The sequence below is a fragment of the Talpa europaea genome, assembly GCF_964194135.1.
Source record: "Talpa europaea genome assembly, chromosome: 1".
Classification (NCBI taxonomy): Eukaryota; Metazoa; Chordata; class Mammalia; order Eulipotyphla; family Talpidae; genus Talpa; species Talpa europaea.
This window is the reverse complement of record NC_140073.1, coordinates 109,233,678-109,254,648: the sequence shown is the minus strand read 5'-3', so window position 1 is coordinate 109,254,648 and position 20,971 is coordinate 109,233,678. Positions and strand designations below refer to the sequence as shown.

The 20,971-nt window shown below is 35.8% G+C and overlaps 1 protein-coding gene across 3 annotated transcripts in view; it reads left to right on the top strand.

Annotated features, from left to right (window-relative positions):
- Positions 1-20,971, top strand: part of TLK1 (tousled like kinase 1) — a gene marked incomplete at its 5' end in the record, with an annotated part of 119,329 nt that overhangs the window by 12,364 nt on the left and 85,994 nt on the right. For 2 of the 3 annotated variants that reach the window (XM_084247595.1, XM_084247593.1), the window contains one exon: positions 19,730-19,848. In XM_084247595.1, coding sequence (XP_084103721.1) covers positions 19,730-19,848 — 119 coding nt within the window. Of the gene's footprint in view, positions 1-19,729; positions 19,861-20,971 lie in introns of all 3 variants that reach the window. The other variant, XM_084247594.1, reaches the window with a different exon arrangement.

The window sequence follows — 20,971 nt, the reverse complement described above, 5'->3', positions numbered from 1 at the left end:
TTTATGCTTTTAATACCTTGTGGGTCCGATAAAACAATCTTTGAGTTGCCACTTTTCAACTTACGATAAAAGCAGATGTGCTGTATCAAAGTGGTGTGTGCATAGGTTATTTTGGTTGCTGGAAACAAACCAAAGCCAAACAGACTTATTTATTAGAAGGTTATAGGACTGGGTATCTCCTAGAACCCATTTAAATTTCAAGAGGACTAAACTAGGAAATTTAGGAACTGGGAAATTAGGAACCATGGCACCACTGTTCTCTTGTGGATTAACTTTTCAGCACTGTGAAGGAAAGTGCTCTAAAAAAGGAATAGTGGGAAGAAAGGAAATTGTATTTCTATCACAGTGGTAGGAAAAAAGTACTCCCAAGAAAAAGGTATTACACAGTTTTCCTCCAGTTTAACAATTTAGTAAATGATAACTTATGGTATGATTTGATTGCTTATTGGTATGACTTGATTGCTAGTAAGATTAAACTTATGTTTGTATCAAAAAGTCCATTGTCAATTTTTCTTGAGGTCTAACACCTTAGGTACTAGAATATGTGGTAGGAATGTTAATCCTTGTTATACTTGATGAAACTTTTTTCCATTTTTTATATATATTTTTATTGTATAAAGTTTATGCTTGTATTAAATCCAAATTGATGTTTTTTGTGCTGTTTTAAGTACAAGTCTTTACAAATTGTTATACTCCAAAGTTCACGTACTCTAACTTTACTGTGATCCAGTTTTAAATTTAATATTGTGTTTTACCTTTCATATTGAAGCATAGCATTGAAAGAAACTACACACAAATAAGTTAATGCTTAGGGAATTATTGTAAACCATGATCTCTGTTAGCTGTCACTGCATCAAAAACTAAACTAGAACATTGCCAGCATTTCAGAAGTCCACCTGGTCTCATTATTCAGTACTTTCTCTCTTCTCCCCATTTTCTATTCTGACTTAGTAGTACCTTTTTAAAAACATCCTATAAATGGACTCAAATAGTATATATTTTGTTTTTAGCCACTTTTTTGTTCCACACAATGATTTTAGGATTCATCCATGTTCATTCCTGTAACTGTAGTTCATTTTCATTGTAATATAATGTGTGTAAGTCAATGGGCTTTTGAATTGCTTGTTTATTGACTATTACTAATATGACTATGACATTATATGCCAGTATATGACATTTATGCCATATACTCTCTTAATATCTGTTGAGTATATTCCTAGCATAATAACCATATAATCAGATCATAGGGGGTGTTGTGTTTACTTTTAGTAAGCAATAGTTTCCCAAAGTGGTTTTATCAGTTATATTACCATGAACAGTGTGGTAGAGTTCCCTTTATTCCACATCCTTACCAGCAGTTGGAATTGTTAGTATTATTTGTACTGTTCTGACGCTTGTCAGGTGAAATTTTTTTGTGGTTTTAGTATTTCCCTGATAAATTACGTGTTTATCTTTTTTTTTTAAGGTCTTTTGGCCTTTGAATGTTGTGTATCCTATTCAAATCTTTTGCTCACTTTTCCTTTGTGGTGTTGTCTTTACAAAAGAGAGAATTTATGGGCCTCCCCGGTGGGTGGCACAGCGGTTGAGCACTGGGTTGTGAAGCTGCCCGCAGCCTCTGCAGTGCCGGTTTGATCCCCGGCTGCTGGGGAGGGTCCCACATGGCGCGCATACCTCTCCTGCCTCGCCCGCTGCTCACCTCAGCAGTGTACTTTGGTCCTTCTGCCTGTTCTGCTCCCCGCTCTGGCTCTGGTGAATTCTCTTACCCTCCCGTGCTTCTGACTGTACCCAGGGCTTGTATAAATAAATAAATAAATCTTAAAAAAAAAAAAAAAGAATTTATTTGAAGAATTCTTTGTGTATTTTGGATAAGTAGTACTCTATTTTTTATTGGAAACATTTTTGTCCCTTTGCTGTGAACTGCTTTCCCCCCTCTCTTTAGGGTATTAAGAAGTACCCTATGTTCATAAAAATATTTTCCAATGTGTTAATTTTTAATATAGGCATTTATAGCTGCAAATATCCCTCTGAGCATGCAGTTTATCCCATGAGTTTTGATATGTTGTGCTTTTGTTTTTATCCATCTCAAGTATTTTCTGTTTTCCTTTGATTTCTTCTTTTGACGTATTGGCATTGTAGAGGTATACTCATTTCCACATGTTTGTGAATTTTCTGAATCTCTTTCTGTAATTGATTTCTATTGGGTTGTCAAAAAAGTCATGCATTTTTTCTTTGTTTTTCAGAGAAAAAAATACATCATGACTTTTCCGACAACCCAATAACTCCATTCCATAGTGGTCTGAGAACATACTATGTATGTTTTCAGTTTGTTGATGCTTATTTTATATCCCAGCATATAGTCTATTCTAGAGAATGTTCTGTCTGTACTTTAGAAGAATGTGTATATTATTATTGGGTGGAGTATTTTCTAGATGTCTGTTTAGTTGGCTTTGTAGTATTTGTCTCCTGTTTTCTTCTTATTCTTCTGCCTGATTGTTTTTGTTATTAAAGTGGATTATTGAAATCTTCTAACTATTGTTGTGTTGTCTTTCTCCCTTTATTTCTGTCAGTTTTGCTTCATGTATTTCAGACTCTAGGGTGCATATATGTTTATAATTTGTATATTTTACTGATGAGTTGTAAAATGTTATAAAGTAAATCCTCTCCAGCTCTTTTATGGTTGCTATTTTTTGTATACGTATTTTTCCATTCATTTAATTTCATCCTGTTTGTATCTTTGAATCTAAAGTGTGTCTTCTGTAGACAGCATTTATTTGGATCTTACTTTTGTTTAATCCATTCACATTTAATATGATTGAAATGGTTGGATTTATGTCAACCATTTTGCATTTTGTTTTCTATGTCTCATCTTTTTGTCTATCTGGTTCTCCTTAGTGATATCTTTCACAATAAGTGAATATTTTTTAGTGTCACATGTTCGCTCCTCTAATGATTTTTAAACTATTCATGTTGTACATCTTCATTTGTCAGTCAGTATCACTTTATTTCAGTGATATTATAGAATCTTTGCTACTATAAAGCTGTGTTCTATCCGTCCCCTTTATACACATTGCTATATGTCACAAACCCAAAAATGCATTGTTATACTTGTTACTTTATATAATTTTTTTTTCATTTTAAAGAAACTTCAATAAGGGGAAACGCATTTACAGTTTGTTGTACTAATCAGTTTTCATCTCTTGTTTTCATTTCTTGCAGTAGATTTGATTTACCATCAGATGTCGTTTCCTTGCTCTGATAAGTTTTTCTCTCCACCTGCTTCCTTTGTGCTATTATTGTCAAATGTAGCATATTTCAATGTGTTATGGGCCCAACAATACAATAGCATACATGTATGTGTAACTGCTTTTTAAATCAGTTAAGAGAAGAAAGGAGAAGAAATGGGTGATTATGCTATCTTCATTGGTACTCAGGTTTTCAGATGTAGATTCTAATTTTCTGATATAGCTAAAAGAACTTATTATGATTCTAATGACAACTCCAATCTATTGTTAGCACTGTTAGTGAATTTTTCATTCCAGTTGTTGTACATTCAACTCCAGAATTTTTATTTTTTAATAATTTCTGTCTTTTCATTGGTATTCTTTATTTGAGGACCCTGTGTCATAATACCTCCCTTTAATGCTTTAAACATGGTTCCCTTGAATTCTTTAATGTATTTATAATAGCTGCTTTGAACTCTTAGCTGAACCCAGCATTTGGGGCTTTTCAATGGCATGTGCAGTTTCTCTGACCACCAGAGATGACTCTGCTATTCTCTTTGACTCTTTCCTGATCTCTCCAGTCAGTTTTTGACTAGTCTGCCTCTATTGCTATCACACCCAGCTGCCAGCCTCCACTAGTTGCTAGCTGATTCCTTTTTAATTTTTATCAGCATTCTGGGGCATAAGTTGCTTCATAGTCAGGTCTTTGTAGAAGCTTAAGTCTTGCCAGTCATTAAACCTCTTGCTTACCCCAAGAGAGTTCTTATTGCTTATCTATTTGCCCTCTCTCTTACACTTCTGACTGGTACATAACTTGCTTCTTACCACTAGTGTTAGGATCTACCAGCTTCGGTTGTTCACTTCTGATACCTCTCATAGTTTTTGGCAGTCATTAGGAGTAACTGAGCTTTCTGTTCTTATAGTCTGTCTTTAAACCCGGGAGGAACTTCTGCTTTGCTTCAGTGGACTAGGGGAACGGCCATTGAAATGTACCCTTGCTCTAGGGATGGTGCACTGGTTGAGGATAGTATCCGCTATCTGCTGCTTGCCCCTCCTGTGAGGAACCTCTGCATAAGAGTGAGCAACTGGAGCCCAGTATTTTTGGCCTATGGTACCTTAAATATGGGGGCTGGGAGTAAGGACTCCCAATCCTTTTAGTCATGTTTGCCTGGCGTAGTTTCCACAACATGAAGCAGAAGTGGGGTGAGTGGTAAGAGATGCCAGAAGCAATGAAATTGTAGTCCTCAGCTGGGGGAGGAGAACTTCTGCAGTACCTGTTTGATGTGGAACTTTTACCTTGAGTTAAAGTCAAGGCAGAAAATATGAATGACAGTGGCTCGTAACACACTTGGTACTCAGTTTAGCATATTTTCTTGAGTATTTCTCTAGTTGCTGTATGCCTGTTGGACAATTTCCAGTGACATTACATGGTTGTGTATATGTGTGTTTATCCTTCTGAAGTTGATTTTTTTTTTTCTAATGTGGTGTGAGGTAGGAGTTTCATTCCCATATGGCTCTCCTGATACCCAGCACCATTTATTGAGAGGAAGTATTCTTTACCACTGTTTTGCAGTGCTGCCCAGAAGCAGATCTGTTTGAGTTCAGTATTCTTTGTCATTTGTTTATTATGCCAGTACCATACTGCCCTAATTACTATAGTTTTAGAGTAAGTTTGATATCTAGTAAAACAGACTTAGTTCTCACTTTTGATAGGTAGAATTCTAGAGATGTTCCTTCAAGTTTTCTGCCTTATTCAGTTCAATACTAACATCAGTACTTTTGTGAAGGGATTTTGCAGATGTAATTAATTCAACAGACAGTAAAATACTGAAATTATATTGGATTATGTGTATATACCCAATATAATTATCTAAGCCCTTAAGTGCAGAAGAGAGATGGGGCAGAAGGAGAGGGTCACAGTGGCTTGGCTCAGAAGCATAAGACTTGACCTGCTATTGGGCTGTCAGCAGAGAATGTAGACAGTTTCTAGAAGTTCAGACCAATCCTTACTTGATGGACAGCAAAGAAGTGGTACCTTCATCATACAGCTGCTTGGAACTGAATTTTGCCAGTGTCCTAAAAGAACCTGGAAATGGATTCTCTCCTAAAGTGTCCATATAGGAACAAAACCTACCTGTTACCCTGATTTCCTCCTTGGGAGTCTTAAGGAGAGGACCAGTTGAATCATGCTGTGCTGAGATTTCTGACCCACAGAAATTAAAGATTAAAATGGGTGTTTTAAACTGTTGAATTTGATGTAACATGTTAGAACAGTTTATTGATATTGAGTCCTTTTCTTTTTCCTAATTTCAGAAGTAGAAGGAAGATTTTTCAATATTTCACAATTTGATAAATAGACATTTTGGATCTATCCTATCTCTGAGAGAAATTCCTTTCTGTTTCTGTTTACTAGAATTTTTTTTGTTTAATTAATGGATGGATATTGAATTTTATCAAGTGTTTTATTCTGCATTTATCAATATTTAGATATTCATTTACTCCACTTTTTTAATGTGGCAAATTATATTATTGCCTTTTGACACTATTAAGCCACACATATTCCTGGGCTAAACCCAACTTAATTGTGAACTGTTATTCTTTTATGTTGAATTTCTTTTTATACTGAATATCTTTGATGACCTTTTATTTAGCATTTTTTGCATTGATGTTCATGAATGAGATAGGTCTGTAATTTTCTGCTCTTATAATGTCTATATCAGGTTTTATATCAAGGTAGCACTGACTTAATAAAAAATGAGATAAGTGCTTTTTCTGTTACCGTTAGCTCACATAATTTATATAAGAAGAATGTTACAGCTTCTTTAAATATTTGGTAGAGTTCTCTGATGAAACTTTCTAGTCCTGGATTGTCTCTGTGGAGAAGTTTTAAGTAACCTCTTAAATTTCTATAATGTCATGGCACACTCTAGAGTTTCATTTTTCATATCAGTTTTGGTAAGTTTTATTTTCTAGAAATTCCTCTGTTTAATCTAAAACTTCAAATTTGTCTGATGAAACTAAATAATCTTTTCTATGTCTGTAGGATCTATAGTGATGTCCTCTTTTTCATTCCAGATGGTGACTGTTTTGTCTCCTTTTTTTCCCTTGGCCTTCTATCACTTACTAGTTTTGTCATGGAACCAACTTCTTTAATTTTATAAATTCTTTCTATTTTGTTTGTTTCCTATTTAATTTTTGTTCTGATTTTTATTTCCTCTTTTGACTTTCTTTGGGCTTAATTGACTTTCTTTGCATTCTTTTCCTATACTTTCATGACACATTCATTGCTTGAATTTTCAGCTTTTCTGCCCCTACCCATTATGTATTTGAGGTTATAAAGTCCCATAAGCATGGGTTTAGCTTCATTTTCATTTTTTTTAATCAAGGTAAAATTCATAACATACAATTAACCATTTTAAAGTATTCGGTTTGCTGCCCCAGGTATTGGGGAGAGGGGTGTACTTCATTCAGCTCAAGCATTCTCTTTGGTCCATGGTTTATTTCCAGAGCATTACATGATTTTCAAACACAGCAGCATACTATCTTTCTTGATCAATATTCTTTGTATATGACAACAAAAGTTTTTGTAGGCTGTGTTGTTAATATGGTGTAATATGTTTGTCATTTATATTGACTTTGTTTCTTTTTAAACTTAACATTACTTGTTTGTTCTTTTTCAGAGGCTTGTTAAAATGTCCCAAAATGATTATCGATTTGTCTGTTTCTCTTTATAGTGTGGGCTAGTTTTTGTTTCATGTATAGTAGCTATGTTGTAGGTGTTCACAAACTAAGAAATTTTCTGTCTGCCTGGTAAGTCAAACCTTTTATTATCATGATGTGTCCCTTATTATCTGTAGTAACGCATTTTGCTCTGTAATATGCTTTATTGTTAGAACAGCTTTTAGTTGCTAGTGAATTGCTTTTCCATTCTCTCCTAAACTATGCTTAGTATTTGTTATGCTTATCTACTGCATTCTTAACTTAGGTTTTTCATTTAGAAATGTTTCATTTTCCTTTTCAGTTTTAGGTTCTCTGCTATAGTTCTTAGTTTTACTACTCAACACCTACTTGAATCTGTCTGATTACTTCATTATTTAGATAACTTTGAGTCTTGTCCCATGCTTCCTTTGCTTTTCTATTATGTGTTATTTTCTTGTTTTTCTGCTTGCTTTTTTCCCTATAATATGCTTTATAGGACATTTTATGTGAAAAACTAGAAATAACATGTGGTATAGAAAAATGCAGTTATCCATTACATAGGGTTTATATATAATCTTGGCAGAAATATAGGGGTGCTATAAATCTCTGATTTTCTCTACTTTTAAAGATTGAGATGGTTAGAAGATGGACTTTTATACCATTAATTATTGCTCTGAAATTGAGATCCCAATCCAAAATTTGGGGGAGGGTTTGAATTTCATTTTTTGTCTTGTTAGCCCAGTGATACTCTCAAGGTCTTGCTTATCTTCTTAGCCTCTCAGTCACTATTTCTGGAGTCAGAAAATGCCTCTATGTACCTCTCAGAAAAACCTTTTATACCAGACTCACCTCTCTGGAGTTTTCTTTTTCTGAAGTTTGGCCTCATGAGCAAAACAGGCAAGTTTTGCCTGTATCTGTGAGTGGATTCTTCATCTTTAAATTTTGTCCAACTTTTTTCAAGTTTCCTCAGCCAGAAGGTTGATTGATCTTACCTAATTGCCATTATTGGTAGTAGGAAGTTCTTGTTTGCTTTCATTTTTAATACTTTAATTGGTTTGGAAATTTTGGTGAATTTGAATATCTGCTCAAATACAGCCATTTGATTCTAGGAAAAACTTTTATGATGCCTTATAATGGAGTTGGGTCTTATTTAGGATTCAGGGGTTTAGGTTAAGAGTTTGAAGGTGACCAGGTATTCTGTCAGTGTGCTTAGGATAGTCTAAAAGACTGAATGGGTTTCACATACTGTGTCAGGTGTCCCCAAGACCACCCCCATGTTCAGAGATTTGTTAAAGTTTTACTCAAGGTTGACATATGGTACTGTGACATAGTAAAGGTACATGGTCAGATCATGAGGGAAGAAGGCATCAGCAGAGTCTGGAGGAATCTATATGTAAGCTTCATTATACTCTGTCCTTCACAGTAGGGCACACGAAGGCACATACTGTCACCCTAGTACCAAAGTGTGGTAACATGATGTAGGCAATGTTGTCTGCCCAGGGAGATATTGCACTTAAGGGTTTTATTAGGGTACCTTCTTAGTAACATAGATCATATCTGCATAAACATCCTTTTAGGACACAGAGAAATACAGTCCATAAAAATACATATATGTGGGCCTCCCTTGGTGGCGCAGCAGTTGAGTGCTGGGCTGCGAAGCTGCCCACAGCCTCTGCAGCGCCGGTTCGATCCCCGGCCACCGGCGAGGGTCCCACATGGCGCGACAGACCTCTCCTGCCATGCCCGCTGCTCCCCTCAGCAGTGTATTTCTTCAGTCTGTCAGTTCTGTTCCCAGCTCTGCCTCTGATGAACTCTCTCACCCTCCCGTGCTTCTGACTGTACCCAGTGCTTGTATAAATAAATAAATAAATCTTTAAAAAAATACATATATGTATGTGAATTATCTTTATTTAATTAGGGAAAGGTAGAATTTCTTTGCAGGCAATTCTTTCAAAAGTTAGCGTCCTCAGGTCATTATATTAATCCTGTATAGTTAACTGTTGACCCAGGATGGAGATTGTTTGGTTAGACTTACCTATCTTTCTGAGCACACTGGGAGTCATTAATTTCTAAGGAAATAACCTGAATTCAAAGCATTTTTTAAAAAGATTTATTTATTTATGCATACAAAAACTGGGGTCTAGACCAGAGGTTCAGGGGGTGAGAGGATTCACCAGAGAGAGTGGAGAGCCAAACAGGCAGATCTAGAAAAATACACTGCTTAGGGGAACAGTGGGTGAGACAGGAGAGGTCTCCTGCCCCATGTGGGTTGCTCCTGGCCGGAGATCAAACTGATCTCATGCTCAAGGTAGCTTGATAGTGCTGTCTGAATTCAAAGCATATTAAATAGAAAAATGTTTGTTGTGGCATTGTTCTTAATAGAAAGAAATTAGAAACCACTTGAATTACCTGTGGCAGGGGAGTAATTAAATATATTGTCGTATATCCATTTAATGGCTTGTTAGGTAGCTGTGAAAATAATGTTCATGAAAATATAAATCTGGAAAATTGCTTTTGTATAATTGGAAGAACATAGCTTTATCCACCCATACCTGTAGTTTTTCAGAGCTTCCTTTTAGGACACAGAGAAATACGGCTTAGTATAAATATACATATATATGTATATATGTGTGTGTGTGAGAGAGATTTGATTTGAAAAATAGCAAATTATTATAAGCCTGAAATTAGAGGAAAAAGAAGGAGCTACATTATTATAGTGTATTAACATAAGGAAATTAGACATTGAAGGATATGCCGTTCTGTCAGGAATATGGGGAGAAAGCTGGAAAGCAGCTTTTATAAATATGTATTATATGTCAGTGTTTATTGCACATTTGTGTTTTAGCATATGTTTTTGCTCACATTTCTTCATTACTTACTGATAAATTTGGTTCAAAATACTTTGTATAAACTTAATTTTGCTCTAACAATTCAATAAGGTATATACTTTATCTTCAGCCATATTTACACAGCTTACCTATGTGTACTTCTTTTTGATGAATGAAAATGAGCTGTCAGACTTTTTTTTTTTAATATTTATTTTAGATGCATTTTATTCAAGAGTCAGGTGAGCCAGATACTCTGGTATTCTTGTAGGCTTTCAGAACCTTGGTTCTTAGCAAGGCCCACATGTTTGAATGAGGGCAGGAATCTGACGCTTCTCATTTTCACGGCATAACATGCTTTCATTGGGATAAGTATTTCTGTCAATCCTGTAGACAGGATAATACATCTTGGCACATCCATTAATTTTACTGACTGACTCTAGCATTACCATTTCTCCTCAGAACACTGAGACTGGGGGGTCATATAGACAGGAGGGCAGTCCAGGCTCCACCTCCTTCCCTGTGTCACAGATACTCTTTGTTATTGATTGACTCAGTCTGGTAGTCTGACCTCAGGTTTGGGCAGTGTCACCTGTGTGTGAGGTGAAAGGAGTGCCATGGCTTGAGCCTCTGTGGAGTCAGTTCTCTAAGGTCTTTCTCATCAGTGGACTTCCCAACACTGCCCAAGATGGCAAGTCTAAGGAGTACTCGTGAGATTTAAGTGGAACAGGCATCTGGGGTTTTGAGCTTGTCAGGATATTTATACTTAAAAAACTAGAATTGAAATTAAATTACTTTCATTCTTTAGAGCCATGACAGTATAGAGAAACAAAAACTAGAAACTTCTACTCTGATGTAAGCTATATCTCTTCATATGAATAATTTGGACACTGTGTGTCTGAATACTTTGCTATAAGGATTATAAAAAAAAAAGTGTTTAAAATGAGTAAGTATCTTAAAGAAGGGAGGTATTAATTTAACTAGTATAGTGATTCTATACCTGAACTCTCTTTACCATAGGCGTATATATAACTGAACATATAGACTAGATTCAGGAATCCGGCTTTCTGTGCTTATTACTTTTTTCAATCATTCTAAGTGAAGCGTGTGTGTGTGAGAGTGTGTGTGTGGTATTTATGTACATATGTACAATACATATATATTTTTGGGGGAGGGTAGGTAAATGGACAGATATATATGGCTCAGAAATTAACTTGGTGGGGCCTCCCTGGTGGCGCAGCAGTTGGGCGCTGGGCTGCGTGGCTGCCGGCAGCCTCTGCAGCGCCGGTTCGATCCCCAGCCACAGACGAGGGTCCCACATGGCGCGCAGACTTCTGCTGCCTGCTGCTCCCCTCAGCAGTGTACTTCAGTCCTTCTGCTTGTTCTGCTCCCTGTTCTGGCTCTGGTGAATTCTCTCACCCTTCTGTGCTTCTGACTGTGCCCAGTGCATGTATAAATAGATAAGTAAATGTTGAAAAAGAAAAAGAAATAGTGAAACAATTAAAGAAACAGACCCTTGTTTATATGAGTTTAAAATATAATAGATAACCAGATAGTACTTTATATCATTGAGGAAAGACTGAAATCGTGAGATATATAACATTTTCCTTTGGGAAAAGAAAATCTAGATATGTATCAAACTTGATACTTAAAGTCTTTAGAAAAAAATGTAGATTAGTTAAAAATTATTTTTTACGTTTCATGTTTGTTAAAAATTTTTATGGGTGTAACTTTTGTGTTATTACCATATGGTTTACTCCGTCACTCAATTTACTCATCCCTTTCCCTCTGCCCTTCTGGTAACCTCTAATGTGGTCTTAAACTCTAGAAGGTTTTTCTTGTTTTATTTAGGTCATTTGTTTTGCTTGTGTAACACATATGAGTAAAATTATACTGTTAGTCTTTTTCTGTCTGACTTATTTCATTAAGCATGTAATAATCTGTATGTCTGTCCATGTTGTAAATGCCAGGATTTTACTTTTTTTTTTTTAAATAGCTGGATATCTGCCACAGCATCTTTATCCACTTACCTGGCAGGGGCAGTTAGGTTATTTCCTACTCCTGGTGATTGTAAATAATGCTGTGATTAAAGTGGGGAAACATTACTCTTTGCATTGGTGTTCTTAAATTCTTCAGGTAAATCCCAGAAGTAGGATAACTGGATCATATGGAATTTCTATTTTTAATTTTTTGAGGACTGTCCATACTGCTTTCCATATGACTGCACCAATGTACATTCTTACTAACACTGTATAGGGTTCTCTTCATATCTTCTCTAACATTTGTTTTTCTTTTGGATTGCAACTATTCTAACGGATGTGATGAGGTGATAACTCATTTCAATTTGCGTTTCCCTAAAAATAACAGGCATGAGCATGTTAACTGTATGTGTTCTTTGGAGAAGTGTCTGTTCAGATCCTCTGCTAATTTGTCACTTTTTTTTGTTTGTTTTTGGCAGTTTTGTGTGTTCTTTATATATTTTGATGGATATATGATTTGCAGATCTCTTCTCCCATTCAATAGGATGTCTTTTTGTTTTGATGATAGTTTCTTTTGTGTGTAAAAGCTGTTTATTTGATGTAGTCCCTTTTGAATTTTTTTGCTTTTGTTTTCCTTGCTGTTGGACTTGAACTTCCATAACACCTCTAAAGAAACAGTATAAAGGGGCTTATCACCTGTGTTTTCTTCCATGTATTTAATGGCTTCAGGTCTTATATTTAAGTCTTTAATCCATTCTGAATTAATTTTTGTGTACAGTATTAGGTAATGGTCTAATTTTACTCTTTAGCCTTTGGCTGTCCAGTTTTCTAAGCACTATGTATTAACAGGCTTTCCTCACTCCATTGTATGTCCTGGCTCCTTTGTCATAGTTGTTCATAGATATATGCACTTATTTCTGGTCTCTCAGTTCTGTTCCTTTGATCTTTGTGTCTGTTCTTATTCTAATACTGTATTGTTTTGATTATTATACCTTTGTAATATAATTTTGAAGTGGGGCGTGTGATACATTGTTTTTTTGTTCTTTTTTTCCTCTCAGGATTACTTTTGCTATTGGGGTTTTGTAGTTTCAAATACATTTATAATTTTTCTGTTCTTTTTGTGAAGAATGCTTTCGGCATTTTTATAGGAATTTCACTGAATCTGTATATTCTTTAAGTAATACAGTCTTTTAAAGATGATAATTCTCGAGTGTTCCCTGGTGGCGCAGCGGTTGAGCGCTGGGTTGCGAGGCTGCTCACAGCCTCTGCAGTGCCGGTTTGATCCTGAGCATGGAGTATCTCTCCATTTCTTTCAACAATGTCTAGTAGTTTTCAGTATTCAAGTTTTTTACTTCCTTGGTTAAATAGACTCTCCTTGGTTTAATTTCTTCATTTAATTCTTTTTGATGGATTATTAGTGATTGTTTTCTTCTCTTGTGTTAGTTCATTATTTGCACATAGAAAAACAACAGACCTTTGTATATTAATTTTGTATCCTGCCTCTTGCTGTACTCTTTCTATTAGTTTTTTTTTTTTTTTTAAGATTTATTTATTTAATTATACAAGCACTGAGTACAGTCAGAAGGACGGGAGGATGAGAGAATTCGCCAGAGCGGGTAGCAGAGCAGGCAGACTGACGAAGTACACTGCTGAGGGGAGCAGCTGGCGGCAGGAGAGGTCTGCACGCCATATGGGACCCTCGCCCACCAGCCGGGGATCCAACTGGCGCTGCAGAGGCTGCAGGCAGCTTCGCAGCCCAGTGCTCAACCACTGCCCACCGGGGAGGCCCTAGTTATTTTTTTTTAAAGATTTATTTATTTATACAAGAACCAGGGTACAGGGCAGATGCGCGGGAGGGTGAGAGGATTCACCAGAGACAGAGCAGGGAACAGAACAGGCAGACTGACGAAATACACTGCTGAGGGTAGCAGTGCGCGAGACTGGAGAGGTCTGCTGCACCGTGTGGGATTCTCGCCAGCCAGCCGGGATCGAATCCGCGCTGCAGAGGTTGTGGACAGCTTCAAAGTGCTGCGCTCAACTGCCTGCGCCACCAGGGAGGCCCTTTATTAGTTTTTTACTGGAGTCTTTGGGATTTTCTATGTATATTATGTCATTTGCAAAGTAGGTGATCATTTTATATTTTCCTTTTCAATACAGATATTTGGTATTTCATTTTCTTGTCTGTTGAAACCATTTGATCCTGAGCTTTTGTTTTCTTGGGAGGCTTTTGACTACTGTTTTAATTTCCTTATTTGTTATGTCTGGTCAGAGTGTTTTTTTTTTTTTTCTTGATTCAGTCTTGGGGTGTTGTGTTTCTAAGAATTTGTCCATTTCTCCTGGATTGTTGGATTGATTTCCTTATGGGTGTTTGTAATACTCTTTTATGATCTTTCTGTAGTATCTGTGGTAACTTTAGGAGGTGTTTTTGTAAGATTAATGTAAAAAAATTGGGCTCATTTTGTGATAGCTCTGTTTACATACTCATTTAACTGCAAAATTTACAATATTTGGTTTTAAATAGGAACTCACACTGTGGAATAAATGATGGAATGTAATGTAGTCAACAAAAATAACTATTGTTACTAAATATATGATACAAATACTACCTTTGAAAATAGATATGTTCCAATTATTAACCATGTTAAAATGAATGATTAAAGAATCAGAAGCAATTCTAAAGTGAACAGTGTGGACTGCTTGAATATTTTAAATTTTTGTACTTTCTAATACATTTAAAAACTAATGAAAAGGAATAATTAAATGAAATATTTTATCTTGTTAAATTAATTTTTCACTTTATCATGGTATTTCTGTTTTTAGTCAGATTTCTCTGCCTTATCAGACATATGTAAAAAGTGTTAATAGAATAAAGACCATAACTTTTACATACAAATCAGCTTCTCTGATGCAATATGAAAAGTTGCAATTAAAATCTAGAATGAATGAAAATATTTTCAGACTTAAGTGTGTGACTTACTTTTTGGTAACTGGTATTAGCCTTTTAGACAGCTGCTTTTTAGATATATTGATTTTGTTTTTACTATCAAGAAAAATGGAGACTTAAGGAAAGGAAAAAAATCATACAATTGAAAAATTTATTCTTTGTCATTCAAATGGTGGTGTAACTAAAGTAATACTAACTAACCAGAACTGGAAATGTCTACATGCATGCCATCTGTTTTTTAGACTAGCCACCTTGGGAAAGCATACCTTTGTAATAACATTTGATAAGTTTGTAAATATGTGTAAGAGTGGGAAAGAGTAAGAGAAAATGTTTAGTGGAGAGGACATGAAAAATAAATATAGGAAAAAAACTTCATGACTTTTCTGACAACTCAGTACAATATGTGTTGACATTGGTAGACTAAGCATATACCACAGTTTTCTAACTTTCAATTTTCATGGATTGAATTGTGTCCCTCATTTGTGTTGTTTCCTTAAAGTTGTTTTTCATAGTATAGTATGTGATTGATCTCTAACTTAGGTAGTGACCTCTCTTGTTACATATTTTTTTTTAAAAGATTTATTTATTTATTTATTTATTTATTTATTTATTTATTTAAGTACTGGGTACAATCAGAAGCGCAGGAGGGTGAGAGAATTCACCAGAGCCAGAGCAGGCAGCAGAGCAGGCGGAAGGATTGAAGTACACTGCTGAGGGGAGCAGCGGGCGGCAGGAGAGGTCTGTGCGCCATGTGGGACCCTCCTCCGGTGGCCGGGGAGCAGCCGGGGATCGAACCGGCACCTCAGAGGCCGCGGGCAGCTTCGCAACCCAGCGCTCAACTGCTGCGCCGCCGGGGAGGCCCTTTTGTTACATATTTTATGTGAGGCTTTGGATGTAAATTTTGGGGCGCAGTTTAGTAATAGCATAGTATAATTAGGCAGACAGCTGGTTGTATATTGAGATGGGGTATTTATGGATAATGTGGTATTTATAATGGCTTTTAAAATTGCTTTTGAACATTTACTATGTAATAATAATTTAATGGATTATGGAAGTTTACATATTCTTCAGGAAATCTGACTGTAATTGGGGACCATGTTTCTAGATCAGTATCAGAAATTATAATCTGATTCTATAAAAGATTAAAATCTTTGTGCCTTTTTACTACAGATGTCAAACTACCTATTTTTGCATGGTAAATAAAAATGAAAGATGATAAATACTTTGTGACATGTGAAATTCAAGTCTTTGTGCCCATACAGAGTTCCTATATGGCATTCTTCTCACTTCATACTGCTTTTGGTGCACTACAAATTTTAGTGCTATAACTGTAACTTGTGAGTGAGTGCCTTGTGTATTGCCAGCCTGTAATCGCTACCGTTTTTATACCAGTGCATATCTGTCATGTCAAAACAAGAAAAGAGAAAAATGAACTCTTGACTGGTATGCTTTTGAGGCAGTGTGTATTCTTTTGTTATTGAATTAAATGGTAAAACATTGTTCTTATTTGTGCAATGATGTAGCTGTGATAGATAATACTGAATTGTTGGAACAGTCATGATGCATTTTTGCTTGAAAAATACATAGAAAAAAGCTTCCTGACTTTTGTGACAACCCAGTGCAATATATGTTGACATTGCTTGACTACGCATATACCATAGTTTTCTAAACTCTCAATTTTCTGAGAGTAACAGGAAAATTAGAAAATTTAAAGTGAGCATATTATTACAACATAATTTCTTCATAAAAATAAAAATAAATGAAATTGAGACAGCCACCAAAATAAGTTTCCCAGTGGCTCATTTGTTAACCAAAGAAATCTATTTACTGATGAGTTAATTAAATTGTGTTTGATTGCAACAGTCAATGTGTTCAGAGAAAATAAACTTTTTTAGGACTTTTAAGTTTTTGCCAAGAATTAGTTGATTTAAGAGTTGAGGACATTTGAAGCAACATCAATAGTCAATTAAAAAAACAAGGCAAATAATTTAGAGTGGTTTTTCTTGGCTCTTGATGAGTTGACAGATGTTATTGATACTACTTAGTTGTTGTATATTCAAGGAGTCAATGCCAAGTTTGAAGTGGTAGAAAAATTAGCCTCTATGAATAGTGTATATAGAATGGCTATAGGCAAGAATATTTTCAAAGTTGAGAAAAAAACGCTAAGTACAATCTGAAGTGGAATCTGCTAAGATATGTTACAATTGATGGTAAAAATGTGTAGGACAGAAAAAGGACTAGTTTTATAGTTTGCAAAGTTTATAAAATGGGAGGTATTTGAAGCTTATAGCTATTCCTTGCATTATTCATTAGTAGGTACTTTGCAGAAAATATGTGAATTTATCTTGTATTATTGAATCACTGTTTTCTATGGTAAACTTCATTTGCTCTCATGGATTTAACCAGCATAAACAGGATGAATTTTTGTTATAAACAGAAGATGAATACTCTGAGTTAGCAGTGCTAAAAATTATTGCAATTTTTTAAATTTTGGACTAAGACTGATCGTTTTTTAAATGAAGAGGACATTTCTTCTACCACTATTGTCAAAACCACAAGCTTTGGAAATCTGCATTTTCTGCAGACTTGATAACGTTTTAAAATGATTTTAACCTAAAATTACAAGGCAAATGGTGCTTATGTATGAAATTTAACTGTGATAAGATCATTTTAATGACAAATGATGTTTCAACCACAGGTAATGTTAAGTTGTTCATTACATTTCTATTAGAGTGAGATCTTTATTTCCACATGAATTTGCATAAATGCATTTTCTAGCCTCAAACTTAGCACATTTTGAGACATTGCAGTTCTGATATTTTTCAGATGTTGATGCAAGTGAAAAAGTTTACATATTTGAAGATCCATTTAATGGTGCACTTGAGGAACTTCTGCCTATCTTTCAGTTAGAAGTGATTAATCTGTAATGTATTGACATACTGAAAGGAAAATATCAAAGGAAGACTCTAATAAACTTCTATAAGTGCCTTTGAAGTAATGAATAAGCTCAATTAAACACTACGCTTGTGGGTTGATATCAGACAGTATCTGTCTGAAAAATAATTTTCAAAGATAAATATATAAAATTTCATTATAGATCAGCACTGTCAGATGAGTATGTGCCAATTATTTTGATGATAGGAAACATGAATACTTAAAAATCCCCTCCAAAAAAGAATTCCATTCTTTCATTAGTAGGAGTCTAAAATATTATACTCAGTTATTATGTTTTGAATTTGTCACTGAAAAGTTTATGGACAGTTTTTCTCTTTTTAAAAACTTGAAGTATGATTGACAATAACATTCATGTCTGCAACATTTGTATACATTGCAAAATGATTACCAGTCTGTTTACTATTTTTCTTAGAAATTTTCAAATTTGTAATTCCATACTGTGAATTATAGTTCTCATGCTGTACATTACATTTCCTTGACCTACTTAATTTGTAACTAGAAATTCATACATTTTGATTTCTCCACCCACACTCTAATTCTCCACCTCTCTAGTAACTAACAGTCTGTTTCCTCTTTCTGTGATTCTAGTTTGTTCCACACATAATAAGGCTCTCTTTCTGACTAGTTTCATTTAGTATAATACCTTCAAGTCGACCATGTTGTTTCATATGGCAAGATTTCATTCTTTTTCATGACTGAGAAGTATTCCAGTATGTGTGTTGTGTTGTGTATGTGTACCACATCGTTTTCCATTCATTCACTGAGAGACAACTCAACAGAAACAAACAACCCAGTCAAAAAATTGGCAGAACTAAAAAGACATTTCTCCAAAGAAGAAATGCAAATAGTCAGTAAACATATGGAAAATGTCAGATATCACTTGTAATCAGGGAAATGAAAATCAAAACCAAAATGAGATACCGGGCCTCCCCTGGCGGCGCAGCAGTTGAGCACTGGGCTGCGAAGCTGCCTGCAGCCTTTATAGCGCCAGTTCGATCCCCGGGCGCCAGCGAGGGTCCCACATGGTTCTCAGACCTCTCCTGCCGCGCCCGCTGCTCCCCTCAGCAGTGTCCTCCGTCTGTCTGTTCTATTACCCGCTCTGGCTCTGGTGAATTCTTTCACCCTTCCGCGCTTCTGACTGTACCCAGTGCTCGTATAAATAAATAAATCTTCAAAATGAGATACCACCTCACTTCAGGAAGAATGGCCCACATTTAAAAAAAAAGCTGAAAACAACAAATGCTGGCAAGTATATGGAGAAAAAGGACCCCTCTTACACTGCTGGTGGGAATGTAAACTGGTCTAGCCACCATGGAAAGTTTCCTCAGAACTTTAGTGTGTGGAGTTTTCTCAGAACACTGAAAATGGATCTACCATATTATCCAGTGATTCTACTCCTAGGAATCTTCCCAAAGGACACAAAAACACTAATTCGAAAGGAAAGCTGAACTCCTATATTTATTGCAGCACTATGTACAACAGCCAAGATAGGGAAACAACCCAGATACCCGCAAGTAGACAAATGGATCCAAAAGTTGTGGTATATTTATACAATGGAATATTACTCAGGAATCAAAAAAGACAAGCTCATGCTATTTGTAGCAAGATGGACGGAGCTGGCAGGCATTATGCTACCCAAAATTAGTCAGAAGGAAAAAGATAAATACTGGATGGTCTCATTTATATATGGAATAGAGAGAAACCAAACAAAAGGTCAAAACTAGTAAGCTGATCATAAAACAGAAACATACATCAAAGGATGAGGAGTGGAGTAAAACGGGAAGGATGAACACAAGGGAATATGGTGATAGTTTTCATGGGTGATATGATTGTAGGTAAACTGTGGGTACTACAACAATGTTAAGTAAAAAAATTCAGTTAGTTAAAAGATAACAAAATGGTTACATTTAGGAAAAAAGAGAGAATGAAAATCTTAGGCCATATTCAGACTTACCAAATCAGAATCTGCATTTTCATCTATAGAATTCATTAAATTTATGTTGACATCTCAACTAAGTATATGCATAGAGAGAGAGATGGATATTTTGTGTTTTGTGTACATAAAGATAGACATATATGTGTATTTTTTTTTTATATATATAATAGGTGCAATGGATGAGCTTCATAGTCTGGATCCAAGAAGGCAAGAATTGTTGGAAGCTAGATTTACAGGAGTTGCAAGTGGGAGCACTGGGAGCACTGGCAGTTGCAGTGTTGGAGCTAAAGTGAGTACAGTTGTAATCTTTAATTGACATTATTTCCATGTATTAAATGACCTTATATATATTTTATAAAAGATTCCTACATAAGGGGCCTCCCTGGTGGCGCAGGGGTTGAGCGCTAGGTTGCAAAGCTGCCCACAGCCTCTGCAGCGCCGGTTTGATCCCAGCTGCTCCCCTGCCACCCGAGGAGGGTCCCACATGGCGCGCAGACCTCTCCTGCTGCCCGCTGCTCCCCTCAGCAGTGTACTTTGGTCCTTCTGCCTGCTCTGCTCCCCGCTCTGGCTCTGGTGAATTCTCTCACCCTCCTGTGCTTCTGACTGTACCCAGTGCTTGTATGTATAAATGAATAAATAAATAAATAACAAATCTTTAAAAAAAGAAAAGATTCCTACATAAGTGCTCAAGAGCAACTTACTTAGTATAATTTTTATAATTTATGGGGGAAATATTTATGAACCTCATTTATTTAATTATTTTTGTTATATTTCTTAGTGATGTACATTTATTTTACATTCTTGTTTGTTTTTTCACAATATAGGATTTCTCCCCTCAGGTGTGGTCACCATAGTTTTCCCAGTATCAAAGCACCCATAGTCATCTACCATAGTCCAGGTGCTCCCTTCTCTGTCTTCCTCTTTCCCTTCTTGGATGCCTCAGATCTGTAGTAAACTTTCAAGGGTTAGTCTTTGTTCCTTTATTTTCTCTACATTTCACATATAAGTGAAACCATCTGGCATTTGCCTTTCACCTTCTGGCTCACTTCACTTGGAATAATCCCTTTCATTTCCATCCATGTTGCCACAAATGGCATGAGTTTATCGTTTTTGATCGCTGAGTAGTTTTCTGTTGTGTATGTGTGCGCGCCTATAAATATATATACACACACATCACATCATCTTGATCCGCTCATCTGTTCTGGGGTATTCAGATTGTTTCCATATTTTGACTTTTGTAAATAACGATGCTGTAAACACAGGCGTGCAGGTTTCCTTTCTATTAGTGCTTTTTGGATAGATACCTAGGATTAGAATTGCTGTGTCATATGTTAGATCCATTTTTAGTCTCTTAAGGTATCTCCACACTTCTTTCCATAGGGGCTGGACCACTTTACAGTCCTACCAACAGT